General features: G+C 41.3%; 1 protein-coding gene across 19 annotated transcripts in view; it reads left to right on the forward strand.

Annotated features, from left to right (window-relative positions):
• Positions 1 to 25,924, forward strand: part of si:dkey-21e5.1 (potassium channel subfamily T member 1) — a 64,554-nt gene that overhangs the window by 3,900 nt on the left and 34,730 nt on the right. For 13 of the 19 annotated variants that reach the window (XM_034596281.1, XM_034596283.1, XM_034596288.1 and 10 more), the window contains exons 2-4: positions 834 to 882; positions 2,022 to 2,189; positions 23,282 to 23,320. In XM_034596281.1, coding sequence (XP_034452172.1) covers positions 834 to 882; positions 2,022 to 2,189; positions 23,282 to 23,320 — 256 coding nt within the window. Of the gene's footprint in view, positions 1 to 833; positions 883 to 2,021; positions 2,190 to 13,606; positions 14,194 to 20,006; positions 20,357 to 23,281; positions 23,321 to 25,924 lie in introns of those variants that run through there. The other 6 variants (XM_034596287.1, XM_034596299.1, XM_034596300.1 and 3 more) reach the window with 4 other exon arrangements.

Consider the following 25,924-nt stretch of genomic DNA (forward strand, 5'->3'; position numbering starts at 1 on the left):
CCGAGATTCTGTGCTTTCACTGTTATTCGGGGAGAATGTGTCTGTGGGTGCTATTAGTGCACTCAAGGCTGCCCACACTGTACAATGATGACCACATACAAATACATGGCCCTGCATTATCCCCTTTTGTACCCTCAGTAGACACTTTAGAGGGAATTCAATGCAATCTCATTCTCAACAACAAAACTAAATCGAAAAAATAACCTGAGCTAGGATTCACCCAAGTAAAAAAACACACACACAGGAATAGAAGTGAAAGAACGTGGATCCATACACAGTCATACATGCAAGTGCGGTAGAAATGTCTGTGTCCTGTTTTTGAAATGATTTATCTTTTTTCCCAGTTTTGCTTCATGGGCAGAAAATGGGTTTAAAACCTTGTTGATGAGTGGATTCCTCCTCTCTATGGCTGCACAAATTATAAAACCTCTACTCTTGGGTATCTTTGGTAAACACATGCAGCAGGTAAATATTAGATGATTGATCTACCTGAAATGCTGCTTTCCATTTTAGTGGAGTGTATAAACTATAAATAATAAAGCACTGTCTATTTGGCATGTGTGAGACAGGGAATTTATTAATATTAAACTGCACCTCAGCATTAAAGCGTGCCCGTGTAATCCCTCTTTGTTTAAAGAGCGGCCCATTTCAGAGGACTTGCTGAACTCTGAGCAGAGTTAAGCTGCGATACAGGCAGTGAATGTAATCATATCACATCCTCAGTACCTCTGAAAGAGGTGAATTTTTTTTTAAAATAAGTGTTAAAACTCTTCCTCTCTTTTTTTTCCCCTCTCCGTCTCCCTCCTTTGTTTGTCACTCAACTCCCCCACAAGAGGCAGCAATGAACCCGCCACACCGATCATCAAATTCCCATGATGTCAGGTAATTTCCCCAAGCACTCCATTGCCCTACATGTGACACACACATACATACACACTCAGCAATATGTAGCCTATAAGGTACGCAGTTGACGCATGTATATATTTATTAATAATACATCATACATGTGAAAGAGGACAGTTACATCACTTTCAAACATGACTTGCTGGGCCTCGAGAAATCAGGTCCCCCCCCCCCGTTCAGCATTTCTTTAACAAAGAAAATCATTTATATTTAAGGTGTCTCCTGGGTTAACCAGCAAGATGAAAAAATGGTGGCAGCTCTTGACCTTTTTAAAGTGTATGTGAAATATTATAGAAATCTGTCCATTCTTTGATTATGTTTTTTTGTTGAGAGGGTTCATCATGAAACAAGTCAAAGTTTTGAATATTATAATTTGACGTTCCCTGCTTGCAGTCTGGCAGCTTCGTCTTCATCTCTGGCAACAACCAACCTGCCGCAAACTATCTTGCTTTAAAGTTTTAATATAGTTTTGCAATATCAAAACATTGTTTACACCTAATATCCTATTTTGCGTCATGTTATTAAAGCCATCATTTAAAAATGACATAAAAAAGATAAACCCTGTGTCGTAGCTCTGGCCACGAGCCTTCGGGGGGGGGGCCTATGGCTATTTACCTTTTGATCCTACCCACTATAAATCAAATGAGATTGTTTAACTCACCTGACACTTCCTAGACAAATGGATACAGCTATTGGAGCTTCAGACACTCTGTTCCACTCATGACATCCTAACAGATGAGTGTACCAGCTAACCTTTTCACTGCCTTGTTAACACAAATTACAATGGCTTTTGGACAATACCGCTCTCAGTTCTGAAGCAAATGTGATAGAAAAAGGCTAAATATAACATTTAAAATGCTAATGCATGTGGCCTTCACTGAAGGCCTTAGACCCTCAGAGGAGAGTTCAACACAGCTGCTTATAGATCTCCAAGAGCATGAAATCCTCTCCTCAGTAATGGACTTCATGACCTTGTCACAAATGATCTCATGCCTATTATTTTTGTATCTGTTTACTTGGAAGCTAGATGGGACTGATGCATTGTATCAGGCTTTCTTGGCAGAACAATGCAAAAGATGCCCTGTTGACGCACAGATGCTTCTCCTCTTCTCCCACAGGCCGTCCACTGAGTCCCTGCAGAAAAACAACAGCAGCAACTCTGGTGTTATTCTGGACATCTCGGCTCTGAAGATGGCGGAGGTGGATTCAGAGGTGCCTCCACTTCCACCGCGCTACCGCTTCAGGGACTTGCTTCTGGGAGACCAGACATTTCCGAATGATGACAGGTAGCATGAAAAAACACTTGCTGTTCACTCTGACCGGCTGCCCTGGGAATTTCCTGGAGAGGGCTTTGTGTTTGTTTGTATGTTTGCATGCACACATCTACTTCATGTTTAAATCTCCCTAGATGCTTTACACAACAGGAAATGGTCGTCCACACATTCCAGAAATTGCGTTTATGTTGAATGTTATAGCTTTCTCCAACGCTGCCTCATCTACTTCCACTCCAGTTACTGCATTCCTGAGTGACTTCTCACAAAAACTCCCGAGAGAATGTGGCAGGACTTGTATTTTGCTGTTGGTCTGACGTGTAGGTCGATACAGCAACGGAAATAGAGTGGACAGTGGACTCAGAGGTTTGGTAGTTAATAAAGACCCCACTGTTGCTAGGACTTTACGGATGTGTTGCACTGTGGACTATTTGGACTACTGTCAACTGGGAAATTGGGACTCCTGCTTAATTGTCTGACATCAATACTGGTTCTGTGATTCTGTGGTTGGATAGTGATCCACAGAAATGAGCTTAGAAAGGCAAAGCACATCAAAAAGTAGCATTGAGGTGGTCTGGAGGCTTTATTAAAAGTGTTTTATCGTTCATTTGAGACTTAATTTTCTTCTTGCGCCGAACTGAGCATGAAATGACACCTCCCTCTGCCCCTTCACTGGCGATACGGTCACTGGAATGCTTGAGTGTTCAGGAGTCTCTCCAAAGAGGTCAATTACTGCTGCGGTCGGAGAAGCAGTCCAACAGATGCTATTCGCTGCCCAGGAGGAGAGGAATCGTCTGAGCATCAGCCACAGCTGAGCACTGGAGCTCTCCACGGTGCTGAAAAGCAGCCATTTCACTGAAAGATCAGCAGCAGCGCATCGTCAGCCTGCACATCGCACATGCAGAGTCCTGCTTAATGGTCCTCCTCTTGCCGACTTTAGATTTACAGCTAGCATGAGACTCATTACTTCACACACATCGGTTCACTGTGTTTGTTTTAAGGTTCTTTATTATCTCCTTCGAGGAAGATATATATTTTCATCTGCGTTTGTCTGTTAGTCAGCAGCATTGAATGAAAACTACTGGACGGGTTAGCACAAAACTTGGTGGAAGGATGTGGTATGCGTCGGAGAAGAACACATTTCATTTTGGAGCGGATCCTGATCAGGTGTTTTTCAAATCATTGGGAGACAGGGCGTTTTTTGTAATTTTTCATTGTTTTGTTAGAGAATAATTCATAGATCTTTATGACAAAAATCTGACAGGTTTAGGGGAGTGATATCTATGACTTTGTACAATTTGGTGTATTTAAATGTGGTCTTAAAAGCCTTGGCAGGGATATGCCCTTTACTGAGACAGTGTCATAAACTGTTCATGTCCATTAATACCGGCTGCCGCCTTCAGCCTGAGGGTGTTTGACATATCAAACATGGTTGGTTTATAATCTGCTGCCTAAAGGAGAAAGGTTAGCAAGCCGTTCAAAAGATAACAGACAATGAAAACTGGAGGGGTCATTTCACAATTTACACACACAGTGGAAGACACCCCTGGTTTTATCTTGCCATGCAGACACGTCGATAGTGTTTGATTATCTGTGGTTGTGGAAAAACTGAACCTGTGATTTGTTTAGCCTCCTCATTTTATCAACCTGTAAACCCTGACTCTTATTGCTATACACCATTACCAAGGGGAAACATTTAACAGCTTGTCCTGTTGATTAGCATGAGTGCAAATTATTTTATAATTGTATCAATAGGTGAATCTGACTGACAGCACCTTGTGTATGTTATCTCTCAACGCCAGGCTGTTGGTTGTCAGCAGCCGCCAAAGAGCTGTGGTCCCCATTTGTGTTTTTAGCTCATTGATCCATATCTTAAATGAACGGAAATTAGTATCAACTTTAGAATTTAATTTTGAGACAAAATATTTTTGATTATAAATATGACATTTTGTCCAATATTTGACCATTTCCTGCCCAAGCATTGGTCTGTTTCCCAAAGGATGCAGTGATTTGTCGGTATTCTTGTGGCTCCTTTTATTAAGCTATATGCTAGTTCTCTCAGTGTGTTGAGATAAAAGATGTATTCATGCTATTGATTCCTTTCAAAGCACAGGGGCATTAGGTACCACATGTATCGCATGGTCACGAAGACCTTGACATGCTGAAGAGTGGCAGTCGGGCTGCTTCATTTTGCATGTGTAGTCTTATGTGTGCGTGTGAGTGTGTCTATTGGTTGTGTGTTTCATCCAGTCGGTCTCCTGTGAATTGTTTTCCTGATCACTATTCAATTGCAAAGGGTAATTAGGGCTTGTTGCCAGGCTACCAGTACATGTATGCCTCAGTGTGTGTCTCTGTCTGTCTGAATCTGTGTCCTTGTCTGCATCCATGTGTGAACGCACATGTTAGGTCTTCACACAGAGCTATGTAGTTCATAGACCTTGCCATGAAAAAGCACAGCAGCTTTATAAGGCAGATTTTCACACACACTTCTGCTGCGTGTGTGTGTCAGGAAGTGAAGTAAAGAAGAAAACATCAGGACAGTGTCTTCTGCCTTTGCACACTAATTGCGTCTGAGCTCTGGAGTGGAAATGGAAGCGGACAATGTTGTTGGGCGTTGGGGATGCTCTATTGATGATCTTCTGCATGCTTGTGGTTTATGATGCTGATTATTTCCTGTACTGATGCCTTGTCGAGTGTAAAGCCTCAAAACAAATTAACCCCTCGAGGGAGAGCCGGAATCCCTCCCCTTCCCTTCACTGCACTTATGGCCTTTTGCATCTGTTTACTTGCCTCTGTCGTAGTGGGCTATGGGAGAAAAAGGCTGGGGGTTGAAGGACTCGGGCACTGATAACCCACTTAACTTCATAACATTGTTAGCAGGGAGTCACGACAAGAGGCCTTGTGTATCTCAAGTTCCACCTGGTTGTCAAAATCAGATTAGGATTTAAAATGAAGTTCACCCTCAAATTTGAATCGGTGAAAAACGTACGTTTGTGGCAGCCTGACACCTTTTTATTGTTGTATTGATTATATTGCAGTGTTGTGATATCGGGAATTTTCTGGGAAATCAATTATGAAGATGTTGATGGATTAAATAACCTCTAACATATATATATAGATAGATAGATAGATAGATAGATATTTTTTATGTTTTCATTATATTTATAGTTTATGGTTAAACAGAAAATCAACAAGCCTCAATTTTATTTCTTTGTCATTAGGGATTGATAAAGTCTTCTTAGGAATCGATGCCATTAAAATAATATATATATTATTGGAAATACTTTTACTCTCTTATATCGGCATTGGCCCCCAAAAATCCATCTGGCTCTATTTTGCAACCTGTCTGATCATTTTTGTTACTTTACCCTGCTTGACTCCGTTGATGCCAAAAAATCTAGGTCCTAAAAGAGCAGAAGTTTCCTTTACTACAATGTTGAATAAATGCACTCATTGAATCTGAAGGAGCACTTATCAGTGTGTCTGTGGGCAAATGCAGTATTAAGGCATTAAGCCCTTCTGTGCTGTTTGAGCATGTGGGTCCTTGTGTTTCCTGTTCATCTCTTTGTCTGTCGTGAGGAGGTGGGCGTACAGTGTGGATATGGGGAGTGCAGGAGTTGGATGGTGGTAGTGAGGGGGGGTCTCCCTCCTGGGCTGTCATTATCTTCGGGGTTTGGTGTCAGAGGGCGGTAATGACGGCTCGGCTGTGTGGGTGCTCAAGTGGAGCAATTGTGTTAAAGTTGTGGGTCTGACAAGAGTGTGTGTGTGTGTCTGAGTATTGTCTGCACAGGTGTTTGTGTGTGTGCTCATGCTGTGGACACACCTGTGTCTGTGTGCATCTGTTAGTGTATGATTATACATTTGAGTGTGTTCATCTATTTCTCGGTCTGTTAGCCAGCAGAGGGGGTGCCGGCGTCAGTCAATGTCAGAAATAGAAATAAGCCACCGAACACTTTCATACAATCCGTCAGAAAACAGAACAAGTGGCAAGGAGAAAATTGGTTTCATCCATCTTTCCTGTGCATGTCTAATCTTGTTTCTTGGTTTTTTTTATTCTCCTCCAATCAGCAGAGGAGGCTGATGGGAGTAATATCGACAGAGTGAGCAGTGCTAATTGGTCACTAAATCAACTCTGAGCACCTCTTCATGAGTGGAATGGTGGCACTGTGACAGCTTGATGTCATCATCTATTTCTGAGATGATTCTGGTTGATGTTGAACTTTGTGAATCAACAGAGTTACAACGACAATATAAGTACCGAAAATGTTTTCATGTGAGCAGAGGGGTTGCACGTCTTGGAGATCTCCTCACAGATTTTATTCTTTGCAGATAGAAAGTACAGAACCAAGCTCCCTCGTGGAATAAATTGCCCTGAGACTGGTGCTCTGATATTGGCAGCAGCTGTTTGCACTGATTCTGTGGCAGCAGTGACTGCAGGGATGTGATGCCTGGATGATTCCCATCTGATAAGATCGACGACGGAGACACAGGGGAGGTGATGGAAGGGATATAGCTTTTCAGTAGTAGCCACAGGGTTGATGCTGGTCAACAGCGTGAGCTAAAGATGTCGTGACACACTTTTGAGTTACATATATATGGTGATTTTGTGCACCTTTCATTTAATTGTAAAAGTTCCTTGAGGTTGTTGTCCTCATTGTAAAGTCATTACTGTTTCATATATTTTTTGTTTAGGAGAAGGATTTGCTCATTGTTCAGGTGTTTGTTTTTTTACTAGGAGCTAAAATATCCATTATCTCCAAAATACATGGACCGGATAATTAAAAGCAGTTAGAAATCCTGAAATAAAGCTGTTTCACATAAAGTCAGTGTTTTAAAGACGCTATTCGGCAGACACAAGGCCATCAGGAGGATGCTGCTGCAATAGTGAGCTAAGCTTTGTTTCTCGATGCACAGCTTGTTTTTAGGTGAGGATTCCCTCATTCAGGAGGCTTTTACCAGGAGTTGAATTACCCCTTCTCTCCAAAACAGATGGACCAGCTAATTAAAACCATTAACAACATCAAATAAAGCAAATCTGATCTTTTAAGTGTCAGATTGGAAAACAAGTGTTTCTGTAATATTCCTTGGCAGACACAGGAAGTCAGGAGCAGCTGTGAGACGTAGCTAAAGGGACAAGTTCCAGGCAAAATGCTGATTATCCATGTTCATATAAGATGAGTCATTTTGTTCTAACATAATTGTGGTAATATCAGTATATTTTCACTTTTTTAAAAGGCTTTTGGGATGAGGACTAATTAGTGAGTTTATATAAAATTGTCTTGGGCAACATTGGCCGGTGTTTCTTAAATATAAATGTCCTCCAATACTACAAAGAGCAAGGCAGGGAACAAGGTTTTATTCATGTAATCTATAACCCCTCAAACTAATGTAGCTGGCTAATGATGTGTTCCTTTCATTGGAGAGGATTACTGCTGTAGGTAGCAGTTTGCCAGGCCTGCTATTGTTATGGGTGCAAAGCTATGACTGGATATTTGCTGTTTCGGGGGAGAAATGTGCTGCATCTTTAAAAGCGTGAAGGTAGAAATGCATTAAAAGAGACACATTCTGCTCATATGCAGGCTCATAATTCAAGCCTTGATGTTTTAACCTGTAAAAGGTTTACGATATGTTTCAGGAGCTTCAGTGTTTTCTTTGGTGAGAGAGGAACTCTGTTTACCACACACACCTTTGGGCTTTAACATTTACAAAAAACCCATACAACACACTGGATGAAAGAAAAAACTAAAAAAGCATCTTATGCCTCCTTTCAAGTAAATTTCTATCTCGCGTTTCCTCGGCAGGAAACTTGGTCATCATGAGAACTTTTGCACCTCAAGATGTGACTGCAACGTTTAACAGCTTCATCGCACCTAAAAAGTCTGATGTGTTGCAAAGAGTGTTGTTACCGGTTCCACTTGGCAACCGGAGGTCGCGATTTAGACCAAAGGTGGCATTAGTCACCAGCACCATCAGCAGAGTGGGTGGGCGACACTTTAGGGCTGCGGGACTTGCTCTCATCAGCAGCAGTGCTGTCAGTTTAAGGATTACTGTTAGTGTCACAATGAATCAGAGACCCCGGACATGTTATCCACGTTCTGTCTGTTTTGACACATTCTCCGGGGGCATGTTACCCAAAGGATTTGTGCAGCCAGCAACCAGGGAAGTGGAATGTGAACGAGTAAACAGTGGAAATGAGAAGGGGGAGCTGAAGCATTGCGTTCCTGAAAAGCTCAATTTGGACCGGGTTCCATTTCAGCAGCTTCTTCTCACATTCATTTCCCCTGAACACAGTGAAGTGAAAGTATTAGTGGAAGTGGTACAATATGCGTAACCGTGTCGCTCTTCAAAGGGCTTTTTTATTGGATCTCATCTGAAATCATTTGCAACATTACTGCGTCTGAGTGCACGCTCTGAGAGGAGTAGCTCAGATGGGACAGACATTTTAAGGTAGGCTGCAGAGGAAGAGTTATCGGTGCTCGGAGAAGAATAAGATTTCTTTTGCCCCTCAGAATTTGTTGCTCTCTTTGGGCCTCTCCATCCTGCTGCCTGAAAATCTCCACTGGATTTGGTGTTGCGCCCCCGTGCTTTGTCCTGCCAAGTTAATTAGCATCGGTAAAGTTTGCTTGTCAGACTTAGAGCAGCCGTGATAATGGAGATACTTGGCTGACACAGAGCTTAAGAGGGGTTTCCCATGTTGTAGGTGTGTGTTCATGTGAGACAGCGTCACATAGAGGTGTATTGAGGAATCACAGAGCATAATTACTTCCACTACTTCAGAGAGATTCAATCAAATATGTGAGTCCTAAATACCGAAGCTGCGTTAGAATAATAAAACTGAGTATGTGCGTGGTTTTGTAAGCTGTTTGATCGTTTGCACAGTTTTTACTTTGATTAGAGTAACTTAAAACACTTTTGTCACTCATTAGGTCTCTTACATGGGTTTGTGTAAAAGTCCTGAGGGGTTTGAATCTGTGCTGCTGTACTTTGCCAGTTTTATTTTTTCGCCAGACCCAAGACAATCAGGAAAATGTTTTTAGCTCAATCGAACTGCTTTTTATTTATTATTTATTTGATAGGGACAGAGCAGGTTATTGAACATCAATATAAAAACACTACATGTATACATGCCCACGATTTAAGACTCTATTGTCTATGGACTACTTTTCGTTTAAAGATAATATGGAATTCATTATCCTGATTGACCTGCTTGCCAAACGATTTTGAGGTTATCTATCCCTGAAAGATTAAGAGGCCGCTATTCAAATGGTTCCCTTAACAATGATCAGTACAGACTAGACCGAGTTATTACGCTTTCTTATTCAATACACAATTTTTAAATGTTGCAGCCTTTCACCTAGTCGAGAAATAAAAAATCTAACTCTTTATGCAGGGGCTGGAAAACATGAGCTGATAGTCCCATTTTATTTAAATGAACATCTCTGCTTCTTTGCGCAGCATCATGCTGAGAGCAAATATTTTATTCATGAAAGTGTTGGACATGGCCTGTTTGTCAGTATTGTGGCCTAAAAAAGTGCCTGTATATTTTTCAGAGAGCTGTGTGTGAGAAAAAAAAGCGTTTCTTTGGGGGAAGGGACGATGGTAGATTCTTCTGCAGAAGCTGAAGCAGCATTTGTTTACACTTCAATGGGGACTCTGATCTTTTCAGGGCACATAAAGACAGGATTTAATGGCCTCACAGACATTGTAAGACTATTTATTTTTTATTTTCATTTTAGATGAACCACTGGCTTTGGAAAACTGTCTTTCCACGAGTGTATGTTCCCTCCCATCTTCATTTGTTTGGAAGAGAACATAAGGTTATGACGAGTAAATGGGTTTAGATGAACCTTTTTTTTGCACCGAACAGCCTTTGGCAAAAACTGCAGTCAGCGAGCAAAAGAGCTTGAGTTGCGTGCGTGCGTGCGTGCGTGTGTGTGTGTGTGTGTGTGTGAGCCTGCTGCTGGCATTGGCTAGACTTCCTCCTCCTCTCCGGCTATTCTCTGGACAGGCAGACAGCTCGCCCACAGCAGCACAAGCTCACTGCCTTAATATGTTTTGACAGAGGAAGTATTATTGCAGCTCTCAGTGGCCATTTGCTGCACAGAGCTGAGGCGAGCCCAATGATTTCAAAGCTTTGGAGAAGAGCTCTGGTTGACATTCTCTAAATAATGTAGTCCATCGTCACCTTTGGTGTAGTTCTCACAGTAAACATGTAGTTCTAATGTAGTTCTCAAACCTGTCCACATTTCAAGTATGACCGCTGCAGCCTCTTATTTTCATTAACATCATGATGCTGCTGCCGCTACATTGTTTTGCTCCTTTCCATCTTGGTGGCTGGAAGTTACTCATCTTGCACAATCTGGATTTTGTTCAAGTTTATGTTCCAAGTGCTTCAGAGTCGAATGCTTTACACCCAGCACTCTGTTAGTAAGCTTCACTGCAGCTCTCATTGCACGTTTGCTACGCTCTGAAAATACAGCTTGGGTCTTAACTATGCAGTGCCTGTTCTAAACCTGCCTGTTTGTTTGGACTGTGGTGATGCTGGTTGCAGCTTTCTTTCTGAAACTGTAAAACGGACCTACATTAATTGAGCCACGGCAAGTAAGGACCGGATGCAGGACAGAATCCTTAGGCTGCTGTTTATTCAAAGTTTGTCGATGCTCAACTTAGTACGCATGCAGAGCCCGCTTATGCTACAAAGCACTGTTTGCCTGTATATTAATATTGATTGTTGACAGTTTTGAGATAGGTGAATTATATACATACAGACAGATATCTCACATTTTTAAAAAGGTGTTTCATAGTTTCCATATTAACTCCTTATTTCCATCTATCATCACAAACACATTTTTAGGTAATATTTGAGTAATAAACCCATAACATTTTATGCTCTTTTTCATCTTGGCGCCTGGAAGTTACGCATCTTGCAGCATCTGTAACTTGATTAAGTTTGTGTTCCGACTACTTCAGACTGGAATTCTTTACCAGCTATACTCGGTATGCTAATAGGCTCTCTGAAAATCCAGCTCAGATATGAAAATGTAAATATTCAGCGAGAATATAGCCACTTCTGTAAGTGGGCTAATCACTTTCGCTCTCTGCTGCATCTATATTTGATTTGGTTTCTTTTTTGCTTCATTTCAGAATCATGTCATGTCTCCCTCTGCTGTATTTCACGTTCCATCACGCAGCTTCTGTATTATACTTAAAAGCATGTAAAGGATTTGAGCAGTCGCTTCAAGGATACTGCACGAGTGTGATCATGAGAGATCAAACCCCGGGCTACGCTGCCATCTGTCTCAATAGATGTCAAATGGATTAAGCCAGCTGTGGCTTATGCCTGTTTCATGTGTGTTTTTCTATTATATACTATATGTTACTGGTAGATGAGTCACACTGTGCAGTTCTCTGCTTCACCACATAGTGTCTCTGTGCTCATATCCGTCCTCCTACCACTGATGAAGCCGTTTGCATCCCTCGCTCTGTCTTTCTCAGTTTCTGTGCAATCAACCGTGACCGGTCCACACACCCACCAGCACTTAGAGTACAGACGCAGTTTCCTCCAGAGCACATTTGTTTGTTCACATGATTAAATAAACAGCGTTTTCTGATCAGTATATTTTCATAAATGCATCACAGCTATAATTCCTGGATAATGTTGTTTGGGTATTGGGAGAGGAGTGGAGCTGGAGAACACCCTTACTATTATTTTTACAGAGAATATAACATCATTACCAACGTTATACACACACTGGCATCGTAAAGCTAATTAGACCTAATCAGGAAGTCTGTTTTATACTGGGATCAGGATGAAACTTTCTTGCCGTTTAAAGAGATTCTCTTTTTCATTCTTTCTCGTCCCAGATTTTCCCCATCAGAGATTAAATACCCAGCCCTCTATCCACAGGTCCATCTCTCTAATCCCTCGATTACTATCAGCAGATAATTTAATGTGCTTCCTGAAGGCTGAACCCAAAATGCCACGTGCAATCAATGTGGGCCTGTATTATGTTCTTTCCTAAATGCATCACTAATGAGGCCTCTGCTCATGTATGGCTCCTCTGGCTCCTCTGGCTGCTCTGCATCCTACAAACACATCACTGTAAATAGGGCTCTGAGATCATGATAACCAAATAGAGATGAGAAATATCAACCTGATCTTGACGAGCTTTTCTGAATTCAGGGGACAAAGGAGTGTGGGCTGGGATCTAATACATGCGCGAGCTAATCTGTTGAAAAATGAGATGTAAATTTGAATCATGTTTCAAAATTGGAACATTATGTAAAGTCTTAGCCATTCTTTTTCCAACTGGAAAAATGGAGAGAGAGACAAACGCCATAATCTTCCATTCATCCTGCCTTTTAGACTCGGTGTGGGCGGCAATCTGTGTCGACCGGTTGGGTTCGTGGTTCAGTGTGGGTAAGTTGCCATGGTGATTTACCCCGGTTAGAAGTGGGTTAAGTTGCCATGGTGATTTAACCCAGTTAGATGTGAACCATCTCTGAAGGAAATAAAACTCAGAGTTAAAACCTGAATTTACCTTGACAACCGCAAATCGTGCTTTGTAGTACATGCCCCTGTTGTACAACCAGAGCCATTTACAAACCCTGCACTCAGCTCAGGTTACAAGTCAAAGTCAGGATTTATCCTACAGCCCTTAAATGGCTCCGTGATTATCGCTGTCACGATAACATCATTATTCTTGGCGCTGCCTCTGTGATGCTCATGTTTGCATGTTTGTTTATGTTGATGAAGTCAGACGGATGAGAAAACAAACAAGCCATGGATATTGAATGTCACTGTGTGTTTAACTGGTATGTTAGTGCTGTGTCGGTCTGGTGCCATGCAGGGTTTCCCTCGGCTTAATGTATGTTGTGGTGTAGACTCCCTCCATGAATAAGAATCGATTAAACCAATGGATCCTTTCTGTTGCTAAGTGGGCATCTGCTGAATCTGCTAAATGCGTGTTTAGGTGTTGAATCTAATTAATACAACTATCTGTTTATTTCTTGCATGATTTCACTTTGGCTTTGAAATGTGCACCTCCTGAGTAAAGGAGCTTTGAAAGCTCATGGAGCTGATTGATGCAAAATCATTTACGATACATGATTATTGATATTGGTGTATTGTCTAGCCCTATGAATAAAAATCCACTTGCAGTTTGAGATCAGCTGCTGCAGGTGTAGCATGTGTTGTTACATGCAAACTGGTAGGATCATGCAGCTGAGTGTTTATCTAGGCCACCTGCTCCTCGGTCTGTGGTGTTTCATTATTCTCTGCCTCTTTGTCTGCAGTCAAAACTAAATCAGCAGCTGAATAATGCAGATTGATTGACAGGATTCCAATAGCTCCTTCAGCAGCCCTGTCATTAAGATCAATTTAACGAAAACAGAACATGGGATTGTCCAGAAATCTTCATCTTATAGAAACGCATGGAGGACACGGAGGAGGTGAATGATTGGTTGTGATCAGGAGGAATCGTTAAATCGGACCATCTGTGTTATGTAACCCGTCGTGGAGCCCGCTGGGGTTGGCCGTGCGGGTTGACGTTACATCGTGACGACGTGTGAATGTTGGAGACGCACGGGGGGACCTGACATCTCCATCAGGGGATGGACGAGCGCTCCGCGACCAGGAGACACCCCGATGCTCCCCTCAGTGTGCGCGAGAGGAGCCCGTGATGCGGCAGAGAGGGAGACGCGCTCCCTCCGCATTCGTGCAGCACCAGTGATCCGGGGGATGCGGTTTTCCGGCGCCGGCGGTCGCTGACTGACTGGCCGACTGAGCCTGTGCACCGACACCACCACCAGGAGGAGGAGGAAGGAGGAGGAAGGAGCATACTGGTTCTCTGCTGGAGGTATCACTCGGAACCATGGCGGGCGCGAAGCTGACGCCCTCGCCCTCGGAGATCGACCCAGACGTCAAGACCGAGGTGCAGAAAACCCCGGAGCCCACCTGGGTCAACCCCTCCAGCCCGGTCCGGACCACGGGCTCTTTCGGAAGCGATGCCGGCCAAAGGTAGCTGCACCACGGCGGCATGCTGGTGGATGCAGCCGCTTGCACACATGCAGCATCCGCGAAATGTCATGATGCTGCGAGCGCATGGTGCATGAAGTCTTCTTAATAACTTAGCATGTAATTATCCTGACGCAAAAGTTGCGCCGTGATCAATATGCCATTATCATTAAATCTAGCCGCCGGTAAATTGATATTTCCCGAGGTAATGTACAGGAATTTGAATGATCGTTACGCACCGGATGGAACAGCCTATATTCTGCCCTGTGGGGTTTAAACATCAACGCAGCCTGTTTATGAGTCTCATGAAGGGTTTACTGTGGATGAATGATTGCAAACGCTCCTCCTGTCAATCACTTTCTCTTCCAGCATGGCTGCAGTGTATAGTGATTACATAATTCAATGGATGCTGCATTTCCATTACATTTTTTTTTTTTTATGAATCCCATAGTGTTTTATTATAGAGAGACAAATCTCCACACTGCTGCATGCAAGAGGTGAAGTTATTTTATATGATTACAACCAGATTGATTGAAGAAAATGCAAACCACGGGTGATTATGTTCACGTGTCTTCATTATTCTAATAACCCTATATTTCAGCACGTCTGCACCACTCCATAGCACCAGCCTGCAGACGTCCACTGTGAGGACACTCTCCCACCATTTGGTAGACAAATTAGATTGTGGTTTGTGCAAAACGAGCTCAGCCTGTAACAACCGGGGGAGACATGTTTTTCTCCCTTCATAGAGAGACGAAACAACTTGAGTGCTGCAGGTTGGCGCTCTTATCCGCAGGTTAGGTGTTCTTGTTTGGCAGCGTGTCAAACACCACTGCACAGCCAACGGTGCTGGTGGTGCAGTGGGTTCTGTGTCTCTCTGTGTTTACAGCACATATTCCTCCTGGTGAAAATGTATTCGAGGGCGTTGATATTTTTGGGGTATGTTTGTGATCAGAAATGTGGAACACTTGCTGTAGCATTTATACTTGTAAAGCCTTCAATGGGGAAAACATTCAATCTGTTCCATTCATAAAATCAGTGTCAGATCAATATATTTGATACAAAACTTGTAGTTAAATAATGTCAAAAGTAATTTCTATCATCATTTGAGTCATAACCCTCAGGCTCTTCGTTTTTTTTAAGTCTGTAAATATTAAAGATCCCATTCCCAGTGTTTTATTTGACATTTTCATATCCATCAGAAGATGTATCTCTGACCTATATAGGTTCCATTACATCAGTGAATGGTAATAACAAGGCATTTTGTCTCAGTCTCTGAGCAAGAAGAAGATTGCTTTTCTCAGTGATGCTGAGCCAGACCCACCTCGGGTAGCAGTCTATACTGTTCCATGTTAAAACGTACATGGTGATTGTGAGTCAGCTTTGAAATCAGCCAAACAGATCCACAAAATCAGACTTAAATGCTCTGGCAAGAAGAATTAAACATTGTTCAAGTTGCTTGCATGCACGGCGTCATGGGTCATTTTGAGGTACAGTTTTTTTAATATACGCATTTTTCATTGTGGATTAAGGGTTTTGATACTTCAACTGTATTTACGCAGCACCTATATCTGCTTTATAATCAGCTCAGACATGGACATTTCAACCTTTTATGGGACCTTTGCTCTCCCTCCAGCACTGAAAATTATATAAACCCCCCATCAATAATAAAGACAAACTGAGAAATGTTCAGTGATGCAAGTCCACATCCAGCACTTTTGAATTTCTTGGGCAACTAAAACCATACAACCCTCTAAAAAGCTGAACACACACTTTTGCAAAGGTTTCCCTTGAGGAAACTGTCTGTAGCTTAGCTGCTGTATTATATGTGACGGACCCAGAAGGATGCCATGTTGTGTTATAGAGCTGGCAGCGTTTTCTTGTTCCCTAGAGAACACAGGTGTACTAGACCTAAAGATACATCAGGGAGACTTTGCACTTTTTTTAATTAACTTTCATGTCCGGCACCTTAAGTTAAGTTAGCAATTTTAGATTCTTTCAAATGTTGTTCATACTGCTAATTGTTATTTTTAATCATAATAATGTTGGTGTGGAAAAGACAGTGGAGCTAGGTGGCTTGCTAGAAAATACTGTATTTCAAATAAGGAGAAAAATGATGATTACAGTGATGAAGATGATATTAAAAATATTTAACGGCTCATTTTCACATTTATGTCAACTATGCATTGATGAATGTGCAGAATGCAGATACATGTAGTGAATAGATTAGTTTTTTAAAGGGAGCCAGACCATACAACAATGATAGCATTTCCATGCAGGGTTGGCAGCTGTTAAAATATTAGTAAGTTGTGTGGCATCGGATTGGAACTTTATAACAGAATCTGTATCAGGAAGGGAAATTACTACTGTATTTGAACATCTCTGAAAAAAAGTCTTGCGTGAACACTGCTTATGATAAAAGTGTAGGAATAATACTGATATTAATTATGATGAAGTTGACAAAGACAGCAGTGACATGCAGCTGCAATTACCTAATTAAACTTTAGTAACACTGACAGTGAATAATGAGTATGAACTACGACATGTGCGATGATGGCGATGCTGAAGCCCGTGGTGTTGGTGGTGTTCCCTCGCTGGTGGAGGTGATGAGAGCACATCTGTTGAAGTCAGTGAGTCGTCTGACAACTGGTCTGGAGAGGAGCATGTTGACTGCTGATCAATTTTGAGAAATTAAACGATATATAATGCAGCGCCAGACTGTTTGTGTAGGAATATAATACACAATATCCGCAAAAATCGGAGGCTGTAAAACCTAATGGATCCATTGGCCGGTTGCCCTGGGTAACCAGATAAGGACCACTGTCTACCACTTAGTATGGATAGGTTGGCAGAAGTTCCTACATCTAAAATAATTGAATAAACGTTTGCCTAGGATTGTCCCCGTGTCACGTTACTCGAATGACAAAACTTTATTTTATTTGTAAAGCCTACATAGTCCCTTGAATTCCCCCCCCCCCCGAGGCCGACAGGATGTTGTCAGGAATCGGAGAGCTCTCTACTTTCTGAAATGCGATCACCGTGGGATTTGTGTGGAGCTGGCTGGAGAAATGAGAGGATGTGGAGGGAGGAGTGAGAGAATCAATATTCTGCTGCCATATCGTACGACACTGAATTTATTTATTCTGCATAATTTAAAGCCCCTGGGAATCCCCATTATGTCTGTGTATATAGGAAACTCTATATAGTACTGACATATAAATACTTTATGCCGTAAATGTGACGTGGAGGATCTTTAAGAACAGAGAGATTGACCATCTGTTAAACACAGGAAATGGTCCAAAGAAACTCGCTCAGATTTATTATGGCTTCCTTCTGCTGTTGCAAACACTTTCGGGGAAAATCTGCTTTGAAACATATGGACATCATAAAAAATCTAGTTCATCTAATTAGTTTAATTAATTTAAGTGTGAATTCATCTGTGTGCAAAAGTCAACCCTAATCTTCTTTTGTGCTCTTCCTGTTCTTTACTCTTTTTGTTATCTGAATGCAGACACTTCAGACAGTTATTATCCATCTTGTGCAGTAACTTTCATGTATTCAAAATGTGTGTAATGAATAGTGATGCAGCGATGGCAGCCGGTCCAGTAGTGATGGATTATGGATGTGAAATGTTCTACCCTTCATATTCAAGGGTAAAACATTAACTATGAATAATCTGTCGAGTTGGAAGATGGGCTCAGACTCCAGGAGTTTTTCAAAAGCGAACCCATTTTAATATCTGGTTGCATCATGCACATAAGAGTCTTCAGATTTTCTCAAACACGCCCACACTTCCTGATTAGATAATAATGGCACATCACACACTAGAGGGTTTTATTAAGATTATGGCTCCAGAGGCAGTAATGCACGACCTCACATCCCTCATTAGACCTCATGGGGACGAGGGTGTAAACAAAATGGAGAGTGACAGCTTGCTCTATATGTAAATAACAAAAGCATATTGATAAATGAGTCTGGATGAAAAAATGCTAAGAGAACTGAGGTAATCATCTCACTTTTGAATACTGAATTTAAACATTGGGGCGGCTCTGATGATTCTGCCGGCCGTATTGTAGGTTTAATAATGGCTCAATAACGACTCTTACTATCAAATAATCTGAGCCAAACATCAGTATCAACCAAGGTTCCCAACCAGATTCTCTCCTCAGATTTCCGCGGGGGCGGAATCATGGTTCAATCGAGACTCCTGTTATCTGAGCCCAGCTTTGATCTGTATTGTCGAGCTTCACCTCGGGATACGAAAGCAGAAGCACGCCTCGGTTATTAAATCTTCATTAATCTGCTGCAGCTAAATGAGAATTATTTCTGGTGTAGGCAATAATCAGTAGGGAAATAGGAGGGTTGAGGACATTCATACTGTTTCAATAAATATGAAGATTAGTGTGAAGAGAAGCGTCTCATTTGCAAACCTCTCTTCTGTTGTTTATAGTCTCAACTACTTTGTATGCTCTCTTTAATATTAGCTGGTTGGGAGAGTTTTTACGCAGAGTTTTATCGTTACTACTTTCTCACAGTGACTCACAGAATAATTTGTTCAACATTAAAATATTTTTCCTCACAATGTTCGGTTTTACTTATTTAGATTCTTTTAAACCCCATTGCTGCTGAATAACAATCATTTTAAATGACTGTGTTGCTCCTGAAGTATTATCCTCCCATTTATCTTAGAGTTTATCTATAGCGCACCACTTCTCAAAGAACCATTAGGCTTTCACTTTCATTTGAGCACACCCAAGGTTTAATGAGCGGTTTTCATTGTGTTTCTCGTGGTAAATTACATGTTGTCCATGATAAGTGTTCATTAAACCAGGAGGATAAAGTTGTTGACTTGAGAGTTAAAACTAAAATTTTCAGTTTCCCTGCACGTTACATCTGAATACATGCAAGGGGCCTTTTTAATACAGTCACACTGAGCTACTGTGTGTGTTTGGATGTGTGCTGTATACATATTCATGTGGCATTTGTATGCAGAGGTGGGATCATTGATCATTCTGGTCTTCTCATGTTACCTTCTCCAGCTTCTTAACATCATCAGTTAACACCAGCAGAAAATCAATTAGGAAGCCTCACGAACATGACAATGTTGGATAATTGGATAAAAAGGTGTCAAACTCCTGTCAGCTCCTTTGTACAGTGTCTATAGACATGTTATATGTGGGGATTCCAGTGTTGTCATAAGGAGAGCGACTTTGCAGCAGGGACATTGGTTGGCAGCAGTTGTATTTTGTCATCCTCAGAGGGCACCCCTGCTGTCGATCATGTTATAATAGTATTTCTGGAAATTCTATTGAATCTCTGTGAGCAGTTGAACGCAGAGAAGTAGAATTACAAAAAATAAAATTCTCAATGAATGCCAAAATGTTGAATCAGACTCAGCAAAACATTGCACAAGGCTAGTGAGCTACTGTCGTATCTGGTGCAGGGGGCATTACAGTATATAAATATAAGTATTAATACATTGAGGCATGTCCTGATGTATTAACATAATGGATGATGTAGAATCTGCAATATCCATCGTTTTCTATAAATCTTATACCATGGTTAGACAGATTATATTTTCCATCTTTCCAGATTTACAGGTTGCTTTTAGTCATTAAACACCTAGTTAGAACTTTTTATAAACCAAGAGTTGTTGTTACTGGTAATGTGGCCTGTTGCTGGAGGGGTGATCTATTACAAGGTTTAATTGGCAGTCAGTCAGAAACGGGTATTTTCTGTGATCATTACTCAGATCATTACTTGTTTTTTCGCTCATGTTGTAAGTTATTGGAAACTCGGCACTAAGTTGTCTTTCTTAACCAGGTGTTAAGTTACTGCGTTTAGAACCACCTTGTAGTATTTTTGGAAGGGAGAACCTGAGCTGTCTCTGTGACTTGAAAGTGTGGGATGTGTCGTTAACGCGGAAGTGTTGGCGAGCTTCCAGATGCAGGTGAACGGCCTAGAAACTACAAATCCCATTTGTCCTTGAAATTGGTGCAGAGATAATGTGTGTGCGAGTGGGACGCCCTCCCACTTGATATCAGTCAGAGCTCGAGGCAGCTCTCGGTGAATGGAATTGAAAGCATACTTTGTGTATAAGTGCTGGTCATTTCGCACTTGTCTCAGTAGCTCAGCTCACACTTGGGATTCCACAACTGCTACAGGGGTGAGGATTGACATTCTCCTTTTGTTTTATGTACCGTAACAACGTATTCACTTCAAGGACATTGTGATGCTAGCTGTGTTGATGTCTGTGTTTTTGTATTTCTTTGCTTTATGTTAAAAAAGACAGAGGGAGAGATAGTCGGAGTACTTTAGTATCAGCTGCAGGCTAATGGAGGCAAAGAGAGCTCTTAGCAGCCAGATAGCATCTTTATTGCTCATAAATGTGTTGTCAAGTACCTCCCTAAATAGACAGTGAGACCACAGCAGAGGAGTTGATCTTGTTTTTGTTTTGTGCAGTAAATCTGGTGAGAACACTAATCCTTGTATTCTTTATTTCACTTGTGACCTAACTTATATTAAGGGGTGTTGCAACCGAATCCCACCGGTAGTGTTAGTGCCAAGTGTTATCAAGTAGCTGGTGTTACTCTGCTACAATAGTCTGTTGCATAAAAGAAAGCAAAGTAAATAATAACTAACAACTTCCTTCAAGGTCACATAAGTGGTTTTCACGTCGAAATCGCGTGTATTTGTTTGCGGCACATCTGCGTCAGACCTTATCGCCAGAAGCTGTTGAATCTCATCGTCTTTCCAAGTCGACATCTTCGTCGTCTTCTACATGTTTGACACCTTTTTCATCCTGAGATGTTTTTTCTTTGTTTTGAATCCGTCACATGCTAGAAATGTAAACAACGCTCACTCGCGATGTAACTTAAACAATTTCCAGACACATGACTTGGTGACTGGCAGAAAAAGTTTAGGGGAAATGTCCCGAGCAACTCACTTGGACATTTGCGTTGTCACCTACAGCCTCTCCAGGAAATTTCTCGAAATTGTCCGGAGTTCGGTGAATATCTGAAAGCAGCTTTAGAGACAAGAACCCATTGAGGAGGACACACTTCTGAAGTAATTGTTGATCGTACAGTTTTAATGGCAGCTTTACTAGAAAGTAACAGCTGATTGAACATTCTGAGCGTTCGTCTTATGCCAACACTTCACTTAAAGCCCTTTGACTCTGATGGAATCCCACAAGTGATGATTTCATTGATTCCTGGGGACTGTAATAATTGACTGTGCACTGTTGTTGAAATGACAAAAGGTTGTTGATTAATAACCTGAGAGGTTGAGGTCCTCTCTTGTGACTTAGCTGCTTCCTGGATGTAATGGACACTCCATTAGTAGGTTTTAAAAAAGCGTTAATGGGATAACGTTGTTTCATTTGTCATAAGGTTTTACAGCTGTACCGCCTGAGCTGTCAAATAATGACCTTTTTATAAAGAAACTCCTTCACCATTTCTGAATTTACTCTTTTTGACCAACAGACAGGCTTTAATCATCTGCACACTTCAAAGACGTATCAACCTAAATTATATTTTTATCCGTCCACTTTTTCTGAAATGGATATTTTTAGCCGTGCTTTGGATCTCGAAGGCATCTTACTCACTATATTAAAAGTATACCAACACGATGTTTCTGAATTACAAGAATGACACCAAAAAACTACATAATAATACATTATTTGATATTTCACCTCAAAATATTTTCTGCAGCAATATGTCGCTTGACCTTGAAAGACTAAAGGCTCAATTTACAAAGCTACAAAATGGTACAATTCAACTTTTATTAACCAAACAACTGGACAAAATGAGTCCCAACAATCAAAACCAAATGGCTTTAGGGTAACTGTGGGTACATTAAGTGTAGTAGAGATGGGATTACGGTCCTGCATGTATACAGGATTGTTGGATCAGGATTAAAAAAGGTTCAGTCATTAAATTAATCAGAATCTTAATGAATGTTAGGTGGTTTTACTTTGATACAGGACAAAAATATAACGAACGTGTTCAAAGTAAAGGTCTCCAGAAGCTCTGTGAAATCTCTGTGGTCCATCCTCAGTAGATGGTTTCCAAAGGAAGTCATAGCCATAGTGTGCACAAGTCATTAAGTTGTGCATCACGTCAAATGTGTGTGTTTAACCTCTGACCCTTTAGCCATTAAAATCTATATCTGAGTATGTCTCTCTGTCTGTCAATGTCCCTCAGTGTTTCACACCCCCCCTCTCCTCCCTGGTCATCTTAATGAGGCAACCTATGCGACTGACCTAGAGGGCGTGTCCACTGATCCCCTGTGGTTTGCATTAAGTGTCTCATCTGTTCTTCCATCATTGCATGTGTCTTGTGAATTCAAAAACTCTGAAATACATGTTGTATTTACCTTCAAGCTCACACAGTCAATTTCCATTCTACGTGTTTGTATCTACGTGCATATAGAGCTTGAAGACGACTCCTTGGTGGTAAAGACTTGATAGTTGGCAGCTTTTTAAATACCTCATTTCCAATCACACTGGGTTTAATCCATAGACTGTATATAAAGATGGACGACAGCTGCCCGAAAGTGAAGCCCAATCATCTTGATAGTCCCCTGGTGGCTGGCTGCAGTGAAGGTCATAAACCCTGCCTCCTGGGACATGGACCACACCAAAAAGTCAATGGACTGTACATAAAGTTGTATGTATGTTCTAGCATTAATTTTCTTTACAAGTTTGGTTAGCATTAGTTATGTGGTACTACAAAACAGTTTGTTCAACTGGAGGAAGTGGAGACTTGTCGTCCATCTCTGTTTACGGCCTATGGATTAACTGTTGTGTGCAATGTTTTTTCATGTTCTAGTTTTTATTTATATTCCAAAATATCGACTATAGATGGGAAAACTTTGAGATCCCATCTTCCACCTTCTTGCTGCAGAAACTGTGCTCGTTTTCCTCCTCAATGTTATAAAATGCTGGCATTGACTCCTGATGCAAGTGAATGCAGATAAACTGCAGTGGCATCATTTCCTTGTTGTTCAACCTTTCCTTCCCTCTTCTCTTTTGTCAAAATACACTCTCTCCTAATCTGTGCCTATCTGTGTCCATGTGTGCTGCGTCCAGGTATCAGGAGGAGTACAGTATGGACTCAACCAATGCCCAGTAAGTCCTTGGCAGTATCAAGCTTGCAGCATGGCATGGATTGTGTCTGCAATGGTAACTGTACACAGGATCACTGGGGAGCACCATAGCACTATATGTGGTCATAGAATGCCTTGCCTATGAAGGGTTACATTGCCATTACCATCAAAGTGGGCAATGGTTGTTGTGGTAATGATCGGAAAAGCTGGGAATTATCCATGCATTTGTGGCTGCCTTTTCAACAGTTGTTGTGGCAAACACTCAAAGAAAATATTCACTTTCAATCATAACACAATAAATGGTGAAAAGGCAGCTTGTATGTGTTTGTTTTATCAACTTACTCCTGGTTTGTTTTGTGCACACCAGTCTTCACTCTGTCCGCCTGTGCTTGAAACGTGGATCTCATGAGAAAAGCTTATATTGGTGAAATGTTGACAACACCATTTCTTTGTTGTGTTACTTTGCACGCTGATGAGTCACTGTTTGTCAGAATGTTAATACCACAATTAGGCTGGTGTACTAGTTGGGAGTACCAGGCTTTTAATGCAGTCACTTAAGGGAGTTTGAGACTCTCCAGTTATACTGAAGCTGCCGGGATGTGGCGCTAAATGGGATTTCATCACAACGTCATATTTTTTTTTTTATGTTCAAACTTGTTTAATCGATTTCTTTTCACTGAGATGTTTTACTTTGCTAAAAGAAAAACAACATACACCAGGAAACATACATTTATTAATTTCCCAAAGGGTCTCGGATTGATTAACGGCAGATTTGGACAACTCCGGGCTATGGAGTTTGCTAATCCCGTGAGTCTTTAAGTGCGGGAAAGTCCATAAATTTAGAGGAAGACATCAAGTTCTGTGTTGCTTCATAGTCATCATCTTTAGTTTGCTGAAATTAAATTTTTAGCCTTGACTTGGATTCACTGCTAGCACAAATCTCAGAGGTGCTATGAAAGCCACAAAATGTGTCTTTTCAAAGTTGACCTCTTCAGCAGCGTGTGTGGCTATAGGGCTGATAATGTCTGGACTTCAGTGCATGTCTGGAAGCAGGTTTCCAGAGCTGCTACAAAGTCATTCATAAAAAAGTGACCTATCATAATATTTTATGTGAGATGCTGTTATCTTAAAACATATGTGAAAATGTTGATCTTTAAAATCCCCTTCTTTTTTTTTTTTGTCACCACGTAGCAGCCGATAACAAAACTGCTGCTCGAGGCACTCCTGCAGTGCATTCACCGTTCGGCTGTGGTGGGTTGAGTGTATTGGGGCCATGCTACTGTTGAAATATGAATGTGACCCTCTGCTGTGGTGGTGAACTATGAGCAGGTGTTTCCCTCATCACTGTGATTTTTTTTTTTGTTTGTGGTTATTCTCAAAGTAGAAATTCAGGCTGACAGAGTATGTCGCATTTTGTTTTTCTGCACAACAAAAATAACTCCCTGTTCATTTCACTGCAGTAGGGTGATGGCCCTGAATCTCAACACATTGTCAAAGGGAATAAGGATCGTGAACATAAGCAAAATACCTGACATAGACACACACTGAAGTATATTTCCTGTGGTAGTCAGGTAAAAAAGGTTACACTCAGGAAGCATCACAGGAAATGTGAAGTTTTAGTTTCTGTTCGCCAAACACAAAGTCGCTCGCTGCACATGCACGAAACCACAATGCTTGATTCCAGTCCATCATAATCCAAGAGCAGATCAAGCAACTTTGCATGTTCAGCAACAGCAAGATATCAGGAGACTGGTAATATCATCTCAGTCGAGGGTTCTCTGAATGGATCCACTCAATATGGAGGAGCTTGATGATGATGATGATGATGATGACAACACTAGGTAGGTCGCTTCCTGTATTTTTGAAGGCTTTATTTGCTCACTGCACATCCTGATTTAGCATCAGAACACGGGCTACCTGCTGTGTTATTTTTGTTATTCAAATGGCTATATAAGGTCACAGGCGACATAACGTTTTGCAAAGTCTCGTTGTTTAATAAACCATTCTGTCTCATTTATCCAGATTTTCTTCCAAAGGACCAAACATTATTCAACTGTAGTTTTTTTTTTTCCTCAATTTTATTGAAATTGAACAGCCAATGCTTTATTTTTGCTTTGTTGAAATTTTACAATAAAGTGCTGGTTAAAGTTGGTTCTACATTGTTCAAAATATCCTTGCAATTTAAATCTTTGCTGTTCCGTTATTGAAACACAGATTAAACTAGAACAGCACTCAATAAAGACCAGTTGTTGCGTAATCCTGGGGACGTCAAACAAAAACAAATAACCTCCTTGGAGTGGGGTGAAATGTCATGATTGACAGCTGAAACCGACTTGTAATTGGTTGAGCTTTAGTATTGACCTCGCTGCTGCGGCTGCATCGTCCGATGTTGTCACCGAGCAGACTCTGGCTCCAAATGTGCAAGATGGCGATGTTCAAATCGGGGATATTTTAGCTTCATTTCTGGATAGTGGGAGGAGGTGGAGAAGATGCACCATCCATCTCTGTATACAGGCTATCGTCTGGACTTCTTGACAGACCTTGTGACATTTGCTGTAAAAATAGCATCTTGCAAATGCTGATCCAAAGCAAAAACTCTAAGATATTCCGGAGTGCACTTTCACTC

Source organism: Hippoglossus hippoglossus, chromosome 9 (genome assembly GCF_009819705.1).
Source record: "Hippoglossus hippoglossus isolate fHipHip1 chromosome 9, fHipHip1.pri, whole genome shotgun sequence".
Taxonomy (NCBI): domain Eukaryota; kingdom Metazoa; phylum Chordata; class Actinopteri; order Pleuronectiformes; family Pleuronectidae; genus Hippoglossus; species Hippoglossus hippoglossus.